General features: G+C 42.5%; 1 protein-coding gene across 3 annotated transcripts in view; it reads left to right on the top strand.

Annotated features, from left to right (window-relative positions):
* SMARCC1 (SWI/SNF related, matrix associated, actin dependent regulator of chromatin subfamily c member 1) overlaps positions 1-19,215 on the top strand; it is a 173,022-nt gene that overhangs the window by 127,264 nt on the left and 26,543 nt on the right. For 2 of the 3 annotated variants that reach the window (XM_045991005.1, XM_045991007.1), the window contains exons 24-25: positions 850-1,004; positions 17,573-17,707. In XM_045991005.1, the coding sequence (XP_045846961.1) occupies positions 850-1,004; positions 17,573-17,707 (290 nt within the window). The remainder of the gene's footprint in view (positions 1-849; positions 1,005-17,572; positions 17,708-19,215) is intronic. The other variant, XM_045991006.1, reaches the window with a different exon arrangement.

The following is a 19,215-nucleotide window of genomic DNA, read 5'->3' as shown; positions in this document are numbered from 1 at the left end:
CCCCCTTTTTAGACTTTATTATGTGAAATTTAAAAGCACTAGAGAAGTGTGGGCAATTTAATTACAAAGTAATATTTCCTTACTCATTTTGTGTTTCTTTTTTTTTTTAAGATTTTGTTTATTTATTTGACAGACAGAGATCATAAGTAGGCAGAGAGGCAGGCAGAGAGAGAGGAGGAAGTAGGCTCCCCGCTGAGCAGAGAGCCCGATGTGGGGCTGGATCCCAGGATGCTGGGATCATGACCTGAGCCGAAGGCAGAGGCTTTAACCCACTGAGCCACCCAGGCGCCCCTTGTGTTTGTTTCTTAATGTAACAGTAAATATGCATTAGAGTTTGAGTTTTATTTTGTTCCTGAGGCACCAGTGCTAATGCTAGTGGATGCCTTGTGTCAGTAGCATGTAGACAGACAAGTTGTTCAGTGTGGCTGAAGCACCGTGCACACCTGCCATTCTGGTCTCTGAGTCAGTGGCTGGTGGATCCGTCTTCTCAGAAGGCTTGCAGAAGTGCTTTGTTCTCCGCTTCTGATTTCCTGCAAACTCCAGGGTCTCCCAGAGCGGCGCAGTGACTGATCTTATTGGCCTTTGGGCTTAGTTCCCTTTTTATCTCCGGGAACTCCATAGAGAGCTTAGAGAAATGAAGGGGAGGCAAATGTACTATTTAGAAAATCCGTCTCGGATAGAGGCGCACTTACATGCATGGAATGATTCTGCAAAAATCTTAAAAAGAAGGCAGTGACCCTGAGATCTCTTTGTAACCTCAGTCCTAGTTTGTCATGTGCCGGAGGTGAGAAGTATGGTGGCTTATTGAGTCTGGGCACACTGGCAATAAAGCTTTCTGATTTCTTTCAGAAGAAAAGGAAACTGAAGAGAACAAGGAACTCACTGATACTTGTAAAGAAAGAGAAAGTGATCTCGGGAAGAAGAAAGTAGAACACGAAATTTCCGAAGGAAATGTGGCCACGGCCGCAGCAGCTGCTCTCGCCTCAGCTGCAACCAAAGCCAAGGTTTGCCACTCACAGCCCTTGCCAGGCTCCCTTCGGCCGTGAATGGTCGCCTTGTTTTTAGTTATTGGGAACTTTAGTACAAAGAGCCTTGCACCCAACAGGAGATGACTGCTTGACCGGCATTTCTAGGTTAAGAATTTACGGGCAGGGGAGGGGGTGCGAGTCACAGATCTGGTCTTGAAAGGTGGGGGGGCTGCCTTCCAGGCATTCCTTGTGCTGCTCCGTGCACACTCAGCTCTCAGCTTGTGGACACTGCAGGGATGGGGAACAGAACTTACAGTCCCTCGTGCTGGCCTGCAGAACTTGTCTCGGACTGTTGTTCCAATTTCTGCTCGATTGAAATATTTGTGATTTTTAAGACAAAAATCTGTTTCCTTGTATAAATACTTCACCCTGCTCTTAACAGACTGAAAGGAGAGAGGGAGGACCTAAAATAACTCTTTTTCTTCTTGAATTTGCCAGCTTTTCTGGGGGTGGTTTTCTCTATTTATAACCTAGTATTGGCTCCACGACATATTTAAGAAGAAAGGAGAATGTTATTTTCCCCACTTTGTGTTAATTTAGCATTTTAAAGCCTTCCAGGCATGAGTAAGTGAAGTTTTCATAAAACCTTTTCACCTCCTCTCCATCTTACCCTCTGAAGTAGTCGCCTGCCATTGTAGGTTCCCACGTTTTGAGCAGTATTGACTGGAACATACCTAATCGTTTTATCTTGAGCTGTTCTTAATCCATTGGTAAAGAGAGTCTTTCATGGTCTTTACTACCCCCAGACTGTTCAGCTGCTTCAGACTATTCCTCCAAGCGTGTAATCCGTGATGGGTGATTTATAACAGACCCGCAGATGACCCAGTTCAGACCACGAGACCTCCGTGTTGAGTGCCCACCGTCAGGCATAGGTGCCCTCCGAGAGAGGAGGAGGGGTGTTGCCAGTCCATCCAGACGGCTCCCTTAGCTGCGGGTTCCTGTTACAGTAGCTGGAGGCCCTGCGTGTTCAGACCTCCCAGTCTCTTCCCAAGGTGCCTCCTGATTTTCGTGGTGATTTGATTGCAGTATTAGGTATTCTCTCTCCTCTACCTTCCCCTACCTCTGGGGACTGCCAAGGTACACTCTGGGTGAAGTGAGTACTTACGCGTACACCAATTTGACGGTGGTTTCTCGTCCATTTGGTTTTGCTCCTTCATCAGAAGCAGCTTTTGTAGCCTCCCTTTCTTCTGCCAGGTTGGACTCTTTGGCACCTCCTTGTCTCTGAGTTGAGTCCTCGTTTTTCCAACTGTCACCAGGGACCTTAAGGACTGCCTTGGGCCAGTCTCACAGATGAGAGGCCAGGAGGCCAGGAGGCCAGGAGGGCTTCTGTCCTTTGTGACTTTTATCAGGAGACAGCACACCATCACCCCAGTCTTTAGACCCACAGCCTGGGGTCCTCTCTGTCTCCTCTCATTCTTTCACTTTTCACGGCTGCTAAGCCCCCAACTACTTCCTGGTGCGTTTGGGTCCCTGGTGATGCCCAGTCCCTTCACTGCTCCCTTAGGCTGCTCGCATCATCTGTTGCCCCTGTCTTTCAGCCCATTCTCTGTTTGCAGCCAGAGGAATCTTTTTTGTTTTTAAAATTTTCTGTTGAAATATAGCTTAGATTTGAATAAGTCTGTTGAATATACATCTACAGCTAGTGAATTTTTCACAGACTGAGCCCACCTATGGGCTCACAGACAGCACCTATATCAAGCAGCATAACATTCCTAGCCTTCCAGAAGCTTTCTCATATTCCCTTCTAGTTACTGCTCCCCCATCCCAAGAGTGGTTATTAGCCTGCCTTCTAATGCCATGGATTACTTTCTGCTTTGTTGACTTTATATAAACGGAATTGTACAATGTGCAGAAAAATCTTTAGAAACACAAACAGGAACATGATACTTTCTTAAGTAAGCTCCCTAATTCTCTCAGGCTAAAATTTCAGTTTTTAGTGTGGAATTCATGAGTTTTTCGTGCTCAGGACCCTTCTCGGTTCTCAAGCGTCATTTCTTGGCTGCCTGACCTGAACTGTCTCTTGCAAGTTCTCCTGGACAGAACCCGCTGTGACATCTCCAGCTGGGCTCTTTGGGACCCACTTCCCTCTCACAGAGATGTTTCTCTCCCTTGCCCTCCTGTTGTGTCTTCTTCCTCTGCCGCCGTGTCTCTTCACTGTCGGTTGCCAGAGAAGTTACTAATAAATGGTAGACTCCATAAAACATTTTACAGAGGCCTCATGATGTTTTCATAGCAGATGAAAACACGGTGGCCTCGTAGCTGTTAAGAGTTGCAGCTTTGGGCACAAAAGTGTGTGTATTGTGCATTCCTCACTACCTTGCCAGGATTTCTTTGGATTGATCTACTGTAGAGAAACTGCTTTTATGGATCAGTTGCCCTGGTCCTTCAATGTTCTGCACAACGTTTAGGAGAGTCCAGAAAACATTTTCTTTCCAGGTCACTGAATTTTCGCTCACTCACTCTTATTTCTGATAACTGGGAACTTAGCTCTTTATTCTCATGACAGCTGCGTTTTCCGCAGATCCATGAGTGATGCACATGCGTGTGATGCATGACTTGGCACACGTGAACTGGTGAGTGCCACTTACAGCTGGGTCCCATGCATTTCACAGCACACATAATCATCTTTGTGCTACATGCGAATTACGGGTAAGGAATTCACTGAAATGACTGTAATTAGTACAGCTTATCTAGCCAATCTAAGTTTTCTCTTATTCTCTTTTTGTTCTTCTGTATCTATAAACAGCTTTGTTATTAAGAGTTTTCCTTGATACATTTTAATTGTTTGTCACACTAACATGGAGTGGTAATTATAGGTTCTGCCTCTAGCTCCACAACACGCGGTGAGGGTGGGCCTTCTTTCTGGCTTTTCCCCATCCTTGCCATATGCGGGACTCTTCAGCGGCATATCCATTTCTTCGTTGCACCTACTGACAAGCTGTGAATTGACCCACCTGAGGAGTGGTGTGTGGGTGTGAGAAGGAGCGCCATTGGCTGGGTGCTCTACCTCCCTTCCATCTGGGTGCTTGGGTTTAGCTGGAAGGAAGAGCCCAGAACTATTGCTGGAATAAACCAGAAACCCCCCAAACTAGAATATGTTCTCTTTTTTCAGCAGCAGGAGGATTCAGTTCTTCCCAGATAGCGGAGATCAAATTTTCTTAAGACCACAGGTGTTTCCTTCAGACTGATTCTGTCACCGTCCCATGCCCATGTGCCTTGAAATGCCCAAAGTAGATTGGTCTTCATGGTTACAGCGTGTAGTTCTGGAGTAACAGGAGATTCTCTCGCCCCTCAGTGATACACCTCTTGCTCCCTTTTGCTTGAAATTCATCTTGAGGTGGGTAATTTTTCCTTGTACATTATAGTCCTAAGGCTTTTCCACATTAAGTATTGACTGAAATCAATTGACACCGAACGTGATGATCATTTAAACCATATCTTCTTGCTTGACACCGTGAAGAGAAGACAGAAGGGAAAATTGGCCTATTTGCTCATTGTGCCTACAGTTAGCCCTATTCACTCTCATCCATACATAACCAAACAGTCTGCTCTTGTTCTGCTAGCTGAAATCTGTGCTTTGCTATGTAAAGTTCATCTCTCTTACAACCAAGCTACCTCTTTGTTATCATTAATCTTTTTGTGGTTGTTTCTCCGCCTAGCCTGCGCCTGTGGCACACTCCCAGACTTCATCGTTCTTAAGTTCCGTAAAGCCGGTATGTGAAGAGACGAGCGCTCCTGGTTTAAAAGTAAACGTCCCATTGTCTAATGTTTATGATAACAGGCTAAGGCTGGGAGTCTGAGATCTTCTCTAAATACGTCCCAGTACAGATGAAGCTCCTTAGGAATGGTCTTTCACCATTTTGTGAAAATGGTGAACATTTTCCCAAATGTTTGTACCACAAAATGATTGTACCACAAAAACATTTGTGGTACAGCACCTTGCATGTTGGTCTTCCCAGTTGGAAGAATTTGAAGACTGACATAACAGTGGTATGACTCGTGGAGAAAAGCTGCTCACGTTCAGAAGGCTGAAAATGGGAAGCACCAAGAGCATACTTGTGGTTCATAACAACTTTCAAATCTAATCAGGCGCACATTTCCAGGGTCTTTCTTCACCAGGGTCCTGTCCTGCCCCTTATGACTTATTCTCTGCAGCTTTTGACTTGGCGCTCTGGGCTTTGGATTCTGCCTTCTGAGTCATTTTCCTTTTCCATTAAAAAAGCAGCCCAGTTTGGCTGCCAAGGGGCTTTCTTGACCTACAGTAAGAGTCCCAGAAGGAAAGCATAGATTGGGGAGGGGGAGGGTGGAAATCATGGCTGATTGAAAACTCCAAATTTTAATGAAGACATTAGTTAATGGTAATATAGGGACGCCTGGGTCGGTTAAGCAGCTGCCTTTGGCTTGGGTAATGATCCCCGTGTCCTGGGATCGAGTCCCACATTGGGCTCCTTGCTCGGCAGGGAGCCTGCTTCTCCCTCTGCCTCTGCCTGCCACTCTGCCTACGTGTGTGCACGCGTGTACTCTCTCTCTCTCTCTCTCTCTGACAAATAAATAAAAATAAAATCCTTTAAAAAAAAATAGTATAGTGGGGCACCTCGGTGGCTCAGTGGGTTAAAGCCTCTGCCTTCGGCTCAGGTCATGATCCCAGTGTCCTGGGATCGAGCCCCACATTGGGCTCTCTGCTCCGCGGGGAGCCTGCTTCCTCCTCTCTCTCTGCCTGCCTCTCTGCCTACTTGTGATTTCTCTCTGTCAAATAATAAAATATTTTTAAAAAAATAGTATAGTTAATGGTAATATAGAATATAGGAGACATGTTCTTAAAGATACTTGGAGGTGGGGCACCTGGGTGGCTCAGTGCGTTAAAGCGTCTACCTTCAGCTCAGGTCATGATTCCAGGGTCCTGGGATCTCTGCTCAGCGGGGAGCCTGCTTCCTCATATCTCTCTCTCTGCCTGCCTCTTTGCCTACTTGTGATCTCTGTCTGCCCAATAAATAAATAAAATCTTTAAAAAAAAAAAAAAAAGATACTTGGAGGTCCTCCCGTCTAGTAGAGAGCGTCTAAGAAGCAGGCATACCCTTACGATTCTTCGAAATCCTACCATGCACTTGGTTCGGAAGCTCTTACAGCCATACCTTGAGCTATTTACTCTGGGGTCATGATTAGCTGGTTATACTCTGGATTTTGTCTTTGTTCTGAAGCCATTTTCTAGTTTCAAATCCTTGCTGGTAGCAAGTAGAGATGAGAAAGCATTCTTTTTTCAAATCCTGTTCTATTTGCTCTCAGTTGTCTTTTAGATTTCTGATTCCAATAATGATGGTCTGGAAACTGAGTAGGTCCTTCTTTGGTTCCTTTCTTTTCTGGCCGCTTGTAGTAAGATACCTAAAGGATATTTACATTTTGCCTGGAAATCACTCCAACCAGATCCACAAGTTCGTTAATGATCCTTTGTACTGTCCACATCACTAGATGTGACGATGTTTCCCGACTTGGTGCTGTTAAATAATCAAGATTGACTTCTCTCCAACCTCCAATAATCTTTCCCTCTCCGTCTTAAAGCTCTCGCCAGTGGTTTTCTTAAGGTCCTTTCAGCCTGTGCCCACTGCATGATCCAAAACCACACTGAAGGTTTTTGATAAAACAGCACCCCATTTCCAGATACTGGTTTTCTCTTCCCAGAGCAGGACTTAGTAGTTAGAAAAAAGAAACCAAACATCCATGTTACTGTATCTCATGGTATCCACAGGGTTATTAGTTGAATTGTAGTGGTCCTTACCCTCATGGGTGGGTTCATCTGGAGGGTCTGAGACAGTCCTAATCTTTGGCAAGGGTAGCTAGACCCTGTTCCTCTTCATACAGTCTCACAGTCTCTCCCTGTGGTCTCTGGAGCAGGTTGATCATACTTACGTGGCAGCTGAGGACTCCCGGAAGGAACATTCTAAGGGACAGGACATAAAGTTCCCAAGTGGGGAGATAGAAATGGCACCACTGTTTTCTCTCAGGCAGGACAATTAGAGAGCAACTTGCCTTGATTCCAGAAGAGAGATTATAGACCTGCTTCTCCATGGAAAGAAGGCCAATGACTTTGTGGCCATTTTTAATCTACAACAAATCCCTTCTGAGAATTCTGTGGGAAAGTATCCACTAAAATACCAACTCTAAATAGACATTTGTAGATAACTATAAAAGGCCGTAGGGTTTCGAATTTAAATTTTTAATTCTGGCTCTGCCGTTTACTCGTCTCTTAACCTGAGGCAACTAAAATAAATTTTCTGAGCCTGTATCATTTTTGTTTGAATCAGAAGTCCTTTCTGATCTGCCTTGACAAGATTATTATTACAAGAATATTTTTTAAGCATTCTATAAGCTTTATTATTATTTTATTATTATTATTATAAGATTATTACTACAAGAATATTTTAAAATATTTAAAAAGCATTCTGTAAGCTGAGAAGTGCCGTATTTTGATTATTCATTAAACCAGTATCTGAGTGTCTGTTATGTGCTGGACTCTACCACAGTGGTAGGTTTATTTGGTACCAAAGAGAGATGGACAGTGCCTGCCTCTTGGGAACTCGCAGTCAGTCCACTAATCTTGAGACTCATGTTTTGGTTGAGCCATTAGGATATACAATTAGTTGTGAAGGAAAGGAAAACCTAAACTAAAGAACATGTATAAAATGCTGAAACATAGACCTTAAGGAGTCAGTATCAGGTGAGGTCTAATTAGGGATTATATACAATTCCATATAATGTATATTGGAATGAAACTCTTACACATGCACTACACAATGTTCTTCTACTTTTGTGGGTTTGATTTTTACACAAGTTCTGTTACAGATGGATTACTGCTTTGATATTTAATCCCTGACAACAAAGATGTCTCCTCTGTAATGTCATGGGTGATTTTTGAGTTTCTTGAACTTTTCCATCTCACAGATGTGGAAACAAACCCACAGAAGTTAATGAGAAGTTAGGTGACTAGTTGTAGAACCAAGACGAAAATCCAGATCTGCAGACTGGAAGTCTGCCTGGTTCAACCAATGCAGAGACATAATCTGATAAAATTCTCCATGCTAATGACAATGTTTTCAAACATTTTACAATGAAAAACCCAACAGCCAGCTCCAAAAAAAAAAGTACCCTTTTTTATTTTTGTTTTTTGTTTTCTTGGTATGTCTGTGATTTAAGTTTCTTAAACTTTGGTTCTTCTTTGAAGAACCAAAAAATAAAGGACAGAAGAAAGAAGGAGATATCTAATACAGTTAATTCCTCCTCATCTTCCTGGGTCACCTTTCTTACTGGCCAGTTTTGTTTCTAGGCGCTCTTCAGAACGTAGTTCAATTCCCAGTTGACTGTGACCCTTGGTGAGATCATTGACTTTTCCAATCTTCAGTTTCTTTCTATATATAAAAATTGCTTTTCCAGCAGGTTATTATTAGAAGTAAAAGAAGTAGCATGAAAATACAGCATGATGTCTTGGAATGTCATAAGTGTTTAATAAGCCCTAGTTTTTCCCCCTACTCCAGTAATGCATTTCAAGAGTTAACTCTTACTTTTGCCTTCTCAGATTTTTTTTTTTTTTAAGACAGACACAAGTCATATTTGGATCCATTAACAATTTGTCCTGTGCTTCATAACATTTATCTAATCACTTCAAGGCCTTGTGAAGGCTTTGTAATTTCCTGTAAATTCCTAATAAGCCTTTGTGACGTCTACTGGATTGACTCAGTACACGTATGTCACCAAATCTGTAAAGTAGCATAATTTCTTAGAGTCTTGGTAGCAGGACTTGTGCTGTTCCATGAAGGATACTATGTTCTTGCCTTCTCCCAGGTGCAAAAGCTTGTACCCGTAAAAATAGTCATAGAAGTTAAATCAAAAAGGAGGCTCTTCCCCTGGATCTAGAAATGCGGGAGATCGGGAAATGGCCTGTTACCACATCCGTTAGGATGCAGTCACAAAGTTCAGAAGGTGAGGCAATGCAAAGGACCAGGCCATTTCTTTCCGAGAAACCTACTGTTGCATTTCTCGTGTTACAAGTGAGGATTGCATGATGGAACAGGGGAAAGGTGCAGTGATTTGGTTTTAATAATTATATAAAGAAAATCAGAACTGACATATAAATAAACATTATTAAGACCCAAAATATGAAAAAGCCAAATTTGATGTGGAACATTAATTCTTTCTTTGTGTTTCCACTCAATATCCAAATGTCATCAAGCTCGCCAGCAAACAGTCTTACTTATACTGATATGGGGTAATTTTGACCCTTATTAAAATTTTTTCTTTAACTAGAGGTCAGACTGAATAATTCTATAAGTCTTTAGTAGTAAACAAGTTGCCATAAGTTAGAGATTGAGGTTTTTGTGTTTTCTTTCCCTGAGTCTTTCACTCAGATTTGTTTTTTCAGTTTGAAGGGCATGGGTTTTGCATCTCCACTCCACAAAGCGCCCACATTCAGTTGTAGAGATTTCTGGTGGTTTTTCTAACCTTGAGCACAGCTGAATTCTAAGCTTTTTTTTTTTTTGGTCTGAGAAAATTGTTTTATTGCTAACCCTCCATTAAAACTTATACAAGGGAAGAAAAGGAAAATTAATGCCAGAGATCCTTCAGAAGTCCATTCATGTACGATACCCAGTTCCCCCGCATTATTATCGTTTGCCGTCTTGTACAGAACATCCTGCAACATTGGCCAAGTACCTTTTAGAATCATAGTCAAAAAATAAAAGTGAACCTCGGTGGTCTTTGACTCATGTAGATAGTGTCCTCAGTAGCCGCTCATGGCTTTGATTTGCCCCAATGGAAGGCTGTTTCCAGAAAGAGGGTGCATGAATCACTTATGGGCTAGGCATCTTTCTCTGCACATCACCTGGCATTCTTAATGGCTGATTGAGTCTGGTGCCTAGAAATAGAGTTCTTTTCTAGGGTAAGGTTAAATTTAAGTAGCTCTCTTATGATTTCCTATATGGCCAATCATTACTATAATTAAGATGCAGAGCATTTCATTTCTCTTTCTTACAAATTTGAATATTTTTAAAAATTTTTTTATTTTTTCATTCCTGGAAAACTATAAACTTCCAAAATTGAATTCTAGGCTTTTGATAAAGACTGCCTCTTCTCCCTGTTTACTTTACTCTCCACTTCATGTCCTAGTTGCCTCCCTTTCTTAAATTGCCAAGCATGCGAAACATGGGGCTTTCCCAGGCCTTGACCTTGGTAGTCCAAGTCAGGTAATCAGATAAAATACAGCACAGTGAGTATTGTCATGGAAGCCGTGGGAACCATGGTGCAGGGAAGCTGCCCGGCGGAAGTGATGCCTGCTGCCAAGTTTTAAAGGACAGCCTGGAAGTGGTCCAGTGCCAGTAGATGAGGGTCTTCCCACAGAATGGGCTCCTGGGGGTCAGGAGTGTTAGCTCACAAGTGCGAGTAGGGGTCACTGTTGTCCATACATTGTATGTGTCCTCACTTCCACCCTGATGTGGGTGCGGCTGTTTCCCCGTGTCACAGCTGAGGGAACAGTCACAAACGGGCAGGCTAACTTCTAGGCAGCGGTCACGCAGACACACCTCGTTTTATCTTGCGTCACACATTCTGCCATCTTTTACAGATTGAAAGTTGGTGGCAGTCCTGAGATAACCAAGTCTGTCGGTGCCGTTTTTCCAATAGTATTTGCTTATTTCGCATCTGTGTATCCCATTTTGGTGATTTCTGCAGTATTTCAAACTTATTCATTATTGAATTTCTTATAGTGATTTGTGATCAGTGATTAACATTTGCTGAAAGCTCAGATGGTGGTTAGTATTTTTTTAGCCACAAAGTGTTTTTTAATTGAGGTATATACATTTTTTTTAAGATTTTTTTTTTTAATATTTTATTTATTTGACAGAGAGAAATCACAAGTAGGCAGAGAGAGAGGAGGAAGCAGGCTCCCCGTGGAGCAGAGAGCCCGACGTGGGGCTCGATCCCAGGACCCTGGGATCACGACCTGAGCCAAAGGCAGAGGCTTTAACCCACTGAGCCACCCAGGCGCCCCTAAGATTTTTTTTTATTCATTTGACAAGGAGAGATCATAAGTAGGCAGAGAGGCAGGCAGAGAGAGAGGAGGAAGCAGGCTCCCCGCTGAGCAGAGAGCCTGATGCAGGGCTCGATCCCAGGACTCTGGGATCGTGACCTGAGCCAAAGGCAGAGGCTTTAACACACTGAGCCACCCAGGCACCCCTAGGTATATACATTTTTTTGAGGCATAATGCTCTTGCATACTTAATAGATTTTACATGGTAGTGTAAATACAACTTTTCTATGTACTGGGGAAACCAAAAAATTGATTTGACTTGCTTTGTTTCGATACCCGCTTTATTGGATGGTCTGGAACTGAACCTCCATTATGTCCAAGTTATTCATGTACAGGCAGTAAGCACCCTGGCCTGCCCCTTCTTGCCTTTTATTAACCTCCGTGTGATGCGGCATATCAGGAGAGAAGTAATTCACAGGAATTGGAGTGGCAGAAAACTCTTAGTGTAAAAGACAAGGTGAGTAAACAGGAAACTTAAAAGTATATCTGAGCAAGGGCTAACACGGCTCCAGTTTGAATTCTCAGCATAATGAAACCACGCTTAATGCATAAAGTAGCAAATAACGTTTGTCTAGACAGCCACTGTTCAGTACCTCTCCTCCCTCACTCAGAGTGTGTGTGTCACATCGAAGAGTCTTTAACCAGGTTTTTAATCCCTTTTCTGCCATGAGATAGTTGTGTAGCCTTGAACAGGCTTTTTTTTTTTCCTTCCCACTTTTGTTTGAAAATAACTATGGTTTGGGGCACCTGGCTCAGTTGGTTAAGCATCTGACTTCTGCTCAGGTTATGATCCCAGCGTCCTGGGATCGAGCCCCACATAGGGCTCCCTGCTTAGTGGGGAGTCTGATCCTCTCTCTCTCTCTCTCTCAAATAAAATCTTTTTAAAAAATAAGATAACTATAGTTTGCAGAAGTCATAGAACTTGATATCACGGAGCAATCCTGTGGACCACTCACCTCCAGTGGTAACATCTTATTTTTAATTAGTCTGGTATTTTTTATTCTGTTTTCTCCTCTATAGTCTTGTTAATTCCATAGACTTTTGTTAGGCTTTCAGTGTTGTTTCTAGTGATTTTAGGATGCATCCTTGAGTTGTTGCAGTTTAATCCACTGTGTTCTTACACTTCTTCAGTAACGGGAGAACTTTAGTGCTTTTCCCTGTCCACTGTTTCTCACTTCATTTCTACACTGCAGTGTTTTCTTTGATGAAATAGGTTAGTTTCCTCCAGTTCCAAGAACTCTTGAGAACTTCTTTCTGTGCAGGCCTACTGGCAATGACTTCTCTGTTGTTTCTCTTGAAAGGTCTTGATTTCACCTTCCTTTTTGAAGTGTATTTTCAGTGGGTACAGAATTCAAGGTTGGTGGTTATTTTCTTTCAATATGTAAAAAAAAAGGGGCCCATTCCATTATCTGCCGTAGCTATTAGTAAACCAACTGTTATCCCCATTGTTGTGCCTTTGGAGGTGATTGAAGATGCTGTGCCCCCAAGCCCCCTTTTTTTTTTTTAATACTTTCAGATTATCTTTTTGGTTTGGGTGCTCTGTAGTGTACCTTGATACGATTTTTGTTGTTGCATTTTCTGTTCTTGGGGTTTGCTAAGCTTGAATCTGTATGTTTATCTGTTTCATCCGTTTTGGGAAATTGTCACCCATTACCTTGTTGAATACAGTTGACACTGGAACAGTGCGAAGGTTAGAGGCACCAACCCTCCTCACAGTTGAAAACCAGCGTGTGACTTTGCTTCCCAAAAAACTGAGCTGATAGCCTACTGTTGACCAGAAGACTTACCAATAACAAGCAGTTAACACATATGTTTTACATTATATATATCATATACTGTGTTTTTAAAGTAGGCTAGAGAAAAGAAAATGTTAAGAAAGTTGTAAGGAAGAGAAAAGGCTTCGTTTTCTCCATAAGTGGGCTTTCCCAGCTCAAACTTGTGTTCTTCAAGTGTCCTCTGTGTTGCTTCTGCCACATTTTCTGTCCTCTCCTGTGAGCCCATCTACAGAAATGGTAGGCCTTTTGCCTGTTTCTCATGTCTCTTATGGTTGGTTTTAGGGTTTTGTTTTAATTCTTTTTCTCATACAGTTTGAATATTTTCTGTTGACCCATCTTCCAGCTCATTAAACAGATTTTCTGCTTTTAAACCTAATCTTTGAGTTATTATTTGAGTTACCATGTATTTTTTTAACATCTTAGTTTTATTTTTTTCAGTGTTCCAAGAGTCATTGTTTATGCACCACACCCAGTGCTCCATGCAATATGTGCCCTCCTTAACACCCTCCACCAGGCTCACCCATCCCCCCACCTCCTGCCCCTCCCAAACGCTGTTTGTTTCTCAGAGTTCACAGTCTCTCATGCTTTGTCTCCCCTTCTAGTTTACCCCAGTTCACTCTTTCTTTCCTTCTCATATTGTCCTCTGTGTCCTTATGCTCCACAAGTAAGTGAAACCATATGATAATTGACTTTCTCTGCTTGACTTTTTTCACTCAGCATAATCTCCTCCAGTCCCGTCTATGTTGATACAAAAGTTGGGTATTCATCCTTTCTGATGGAGGCATAATACTCCATCATGTATATGGACCACATCTTCTTTATCCATTCGTCTGTTGAAGGGCATCTTGGTTCTTTCCACAGTTCGGCGATTATGGACATTGCTGCTGTGAACATTGGGGTACAGATGGCCCTTCTTTTCACTACATCTGTACCTTTGGGGTAAATACCCAGTAGTGCAATTGCAGGGTCATAGGGTAGCTCTATTTTTAACTTTTTGAGGAATCTCCACACTGTTTTCCAGAGTGGCTGCACCAACTTCCATTCCCACTAACAGTGTAAGAGGATTCCCCTTTCTCCACATCCTCGCCAACACTTGGTGTTTCCTGTCCTGTTGATTTTGGCCATTCTAACTGGTGTAAGGCAATATCTCAATGTGGAAGTTATCATGTATGTTAATCATAATTTCAATCAGGTGTATATTGGTTCTTGTATAAATTCTAAATATATTGAAATTCTCTTCTTATTCATATTTTCCTACATTTTCTTACACATAGTGAGTGATCTTAACATATTTTAATGTTCTTGCCTGCTAAGTCCAATGTCTGTGCCATCTGTGAATCTACTGTTTTGATTGAATGCCAGATATGTATAAAAATTTAGATTCTCTGAATAAAAAGAAAAAAGTATTTTATATATACATAAAGTTTAGATGCCCCACCCAGGTGGTGATGTCGTCTGTCTATACGATTCAGTCTTCCTCCATGGTGTTCACACACCTGAGAACAGGCGGGGGTTGAGGTGAAGCTAGATGGCAGTTTGGTCCTCTTCCTCCAGGACCACCCCTGATCCTTAGCTGTGACTTTGCAGAACTTACGATGGGGATTGTGAAGGAGTCTTTATCACTTCAGAAGGGGAGTTTGCAGGAATTTCTGTCTTTCCTTGAACCTGACTCCTTAGCGTCCCAGCCTCTGCATCTTCAGAATTCCCCAAGTGTCTGAGATGGTGGGTGACAGGCTTGTATTTGAAGCCCCCCACGTCTCCGCCAGTATCCCTTCATCCGCAGGCACAGATTACAAGAGTTCTTTGTTATAAACTGGACACAAATCTCTCATCACACGTAGGATTTGCAAATATTTTCTCACAGTCTGTGAACTGTCTTTTCACCTTCCTGATGGGGTCTTTTGAAGCAGAGATGTTTTTAATTTTGATGAAGTCCAACGCCTCAGTCTTCCCTTTGGCACTTAGGCTTGTGGTGTCACATCTAAGAAATCTTTTTACTTCACCCCCAATATCATTTAGATTTACTCCTGTTTTTTCTTCTCAGATGTGTGTGTGTGTGTGTGTGTGTGTGTGTGTGTGTGTGTCCTGTGGGAGGGGCAGGGGGAGAGAATGAACCTTAAGCAGGTTCCATGCTTAGCATAGAGCCCAGTACAGGGCTCGATCTCACAACCCTGAGATCATGGCCTAAGGTGAAACCATCAGATGCTTAACCATCTGAGCCACCGAGGTATTCCTTTTCTCAGAATTTTTTAATGTTAGCTCTTAACCTTTAGGTCTTTGACCTACTGAGTTAATTTTTTGTACATGATCTGAGATAGGGTCCAAATTCATTGTTTTGCCTTTGAATATCTAGTTGTCATGGCACCAGCCGTTAACCCACCCACCACCCCCTCTTAAACTTTACTATAGAACTATTAGAATATATATAGAAATAGAATAGTATAATGACTTTCTGTTTATCCACCACCAGCTTTGGTTATCAGCAACTTGCCAGTCTTGTTTCATTAGTTTCTATTTGCTTTTGGCCTGTTGATGACCCGCTGTGGACTTGGGCTTCTTTCTTAGGTTAAGTCTGTGACTTCTGGATCTCACTCATGTCTTTGCCTTTTTCTGGTTTTACACTAAACTAACTGGACAATATCCTTCAGAAGCAGGTGTAGGAATTAAACTTTTTTTTAAGATTTTTTCATTTTAGAGAGAGATTGAGCACTACCAGGGAAGAGGGGCCAGGGGAGAGGGAGAAGCACATTCTCTGCTGAGCAGGGACTCCGACTCAGAGCTCCATCCCAGGACCCTGAGATCATGACCTGAGCCAAAGGGAGGCGCTTAACCAGCTAAGCCACCCAGGAGCCCCAGAAATAAACTTTTTGAGTCCTTGATTTCAGATACATCTCTCCTGTGCCCACACTTCATTCATTTAAGTTGCTGTACTTGAAATTTTAAATTGAAATGCGTGTATTTTACCATTGTTTTCAAAAAACCTAGTTTTGTTTTTAAGAAAAGCCTGATAGAGTCTGAATTTTTGTTTGTAACCTACTGTTTTATTTGTTTGCCTTTCTGGAAACTTGTAGGATTTCATTCTGTTTCATGGTCTTTAATTTCCAGAGTGGTTCCTTGCTGTGTATTTTTTTTCAACTTTTATTTTCTTGTTACTTGGTGGTCCTTTCTATTTGAAAACTCTTGATCCTCAGTTTTGAGAGGAAATAGTTTGTCATGTCTATGTAATAGTACATGGGGATATCCCCAACTTCCTGGATAATTCTCAAAAAAAAAAGAGCGATTTTCTGCCATAGCCATCAGAGTTCTACGGGTTCTGTTCTCTTAGAAATAGATCTGGGAACTAATAACCTGAGTCTTCTCCAAAGGAGGGGTTACTGGTGTTAAGGTGATAACACATGAGGGGAGACCTGCTTCTCGTGTGACGCCTGCTTACAAATTTCTGATATTTTGTTGTGCTACATTTCTTACTCAGAAATACAAATGGCGGAACACTGTACAATGATAGCAGGCTTAGGATCACGTAATCTTTACTTAATCTTGTTATTGATCTGTAGCTCAGAGTGTGGTTAGGGAGGCAAACACTTCATGAACAGCTGTGGATTCGTTCATAAAACCTCTTCGTTGTCACCTTTTGCTTAGACTACTGCATCTTCCTGTAGATGGATCTCTATGATAGAAAACTGCATTTCTCTTTCCAACTGTAAAAGGGTAAATAAGACTCTCATTTAAGTGTTGTCTATTAAGTTAGCTCCCCAAAGCCTATGTTAAATGCCTCCTGCATGTTAGTTGCTTCTAGATTCTCTGTGAAACAGCGATCGATAAGACAGATGCTGCATGCTACTTCTCACTTGGGTAGAAGAAAGACGAGCACATAGATTCAGCAGATATAATGAAAGGGAATGCAGAACAGTGTTGGGAGTTTGTTGGTGCTGCTCTCGGATGGTGTCCAGGGTGGGATTGACCCCGGGCCAGATACAGATAGTCACGGTGAAATATGGGCCCCTCATCTTCTTTGTATAATATGGTGCCTTCTTCTGTGTCCTGCTGAGTAGCCAAGAAGAGTGAATATGTCTCGTCGTCCAGAGTAGCCCATTCTTCCAGTAACTACTAGTCCTGTACCGTATTTGTTTCTCTGGGTCCAGATCCTATCCTCAGACTTGGTGGGGAATATTGTTCACCCTCTCCTTTCCACACCGAGTGCCACTCACTGGAGAGAAAGCAGAGGCTTTACATCTGAGTGTTGGGTGTGGGGGGAAGCCACTGCTTAGCTGTCCCTGGACAGTTGCTAAGGAGGGAAGGATAGTGAGGGGAAGCATGGAGTAGAGGGGTGATGGTGCAAGCTAAGTGGGTGGCAGATGGGGAGGTGTGCCCCAGGCTACTTGTGTCCTTCTCTTTGGCCATCAGGGTCCTGGTTAAACTGTCCCTTCCTAGTGGGCTCTTTTTGAGAGGAGTAGTCTACCATGGGAGGGTGTTGGGTTTTTTTAACCTTTTAAAAGAGTTATTTATACCTGTAAGGACGAGAAATTCAGCAAGCTATTTTAAATTGAAGTAAATGTTTGGTAGAGACATACAAAGGAGGGATCTAGGACACCGTTTTTCATTCTATAATCCGTACTCTGAATAGCAACTTCAGCATTTTGTTGCTCTATTTTAAACAAATGTTTACCTAAGTAATTGGAATTATCTTTTACACTTAGCACCTGGCTGCCGTGGAGGAGAGAAAGATCAAGTCTCTCGTGGCCCTGCTGGTTGAGACACAGATGAAGAAGTTGGAGATCAAACTTCGACATTTTGAGGAGCTGGAAACTATCATGGACAGAGAGAAGGAGGCTGTAAGTAAAGGGACAGTTCTGGTGGCTTTCTGACCAGGAAGTGCTGACACCTTCCGTAAACCACAAGTTATATGAGTGGTAGCCTACTCTGTTGGTCCTTTCTCGTTTGCTTTGCCCTTTCTTTTTTTTTTTTTTTTTTTTTAAAGGTTTTTTTTGTTGTTGTTGTTTTTTTTTTGTTTGTTTGTTTTTTTGACAGATAGAGATCACAAGTAGGCAGAGAGGCAGGCAGAGAGAGAGAGAGGAGGAAGCAGGCTCCCTGCGGAGCAGAGAGCCCAATGCGGGGCTTGATCCCAGAACCCTGATATCATGACCTGAGCGGAAGGCAGATGCTTTAACCCACTGAGCCACCCAGGCGCCCCTGCTTTGCCCTTTCAAAGGGGTTCTCAGTCATTGATGAACAGAAGGAACTCTGTTCTCATTCTAAAACTAATGATTTAAGTTCCAGGTTTACACCTCTCAGCTTTCCAGATGCATGCATGATGGTATAAAATTCTTCTCTCTACGGAAGTTAGATCTAAGACTTCTTGTTGTCTTACTTGTTACCAGTAAAGTAGAATTCATATAGATCCATTGTCTGATTCAAGGATTTTCTTGATTTCCTGTCTTTTTCAATAAAAATACCAGAAAGTAAGGGTGCCTGGGTGGCTCCGTGGGTTAAAACCTCTGCCTTCAGCCTCAGGTCATGATCTTAGGGTCCTGGGATCAAGCCCCACATCGGGCTTTCTGCTCAGCAGGGAGCCTGCGTTCTCCCCACCCCACCCCCACCTGCCTCTCTGCCTACTTGTGATCTCTGTCAAATAAATAAATAAATCTTAAAAAAAAAAAACCCACAAATATCAGAAAGTAGGAGTTAATCTCCTCTTGAGTTAGAAGCCTTATTTCTATGACCCCTCTTAACCAAACCCTCCTCTGGTCCACCTTGGACTCTCAGTCTTCCTCCCCTTCCCTGCCCAGTGGAGTGCAGGGGGGGCTAGGCCCTTGCTGAGCTCCTAAGCAGCATTGTTGGGGTCGGACACTTGTGAGAGAAGGATGTGGCCCAAACAGAATCAAGAGAATTATGAAAAAGGCCAAAACTGAGGAAAGAAGCAAAAAAAGTAAGAAACTAGAGGCAAGGGAACATTTGGTCATTCAAGGTAATTTTTGGAGAATTATTTTTTAATGAGTTGACTAGAAGAGAGATTGATAATTTACTATTTTTTTTTTTTCCTTTTTTCAGATTTTATTTGTTTGAGAGAGCACTCAAGCAGGGGGTGGGGACAAAAGGATAGGGAGAAACAGATTCCCTGCTGAGCAGGGAGCCGGATATGGAGCTAGATCCCTGGACCCCGGGATCATTACCTAAGCCAAAAACAGACACTTAACCAGCTAAGCCACTCAGGTACCCCAGGAATTGGTAACTTTCTAAGCAGTGGATTAAATTTGAGGATTTAGTTAGGACTTGTGCTCTCTTATTATTTTAAGTTTTATCTTTATGTGAGATACTGGTATGTAAATGGTAGAACCTTAAA

This window comes from Meles meles, chromosome 20, assembly GCF_922984935.1.
Source record: "Meles meles chromosome 20, mMelMel3.1 paternal haplotype, whole genome shotgun sequence".
NCBI lineage: Eukaryota > Metazoa > Chordata > Mammalia > Carnivora > Mustelidae > Meles > Meles meles.
The sequence above is the reverse complement of the archived record's forward strand: the minus strand, read 5'-3'. Positions and strand labels throughout refer to the sequence as shown.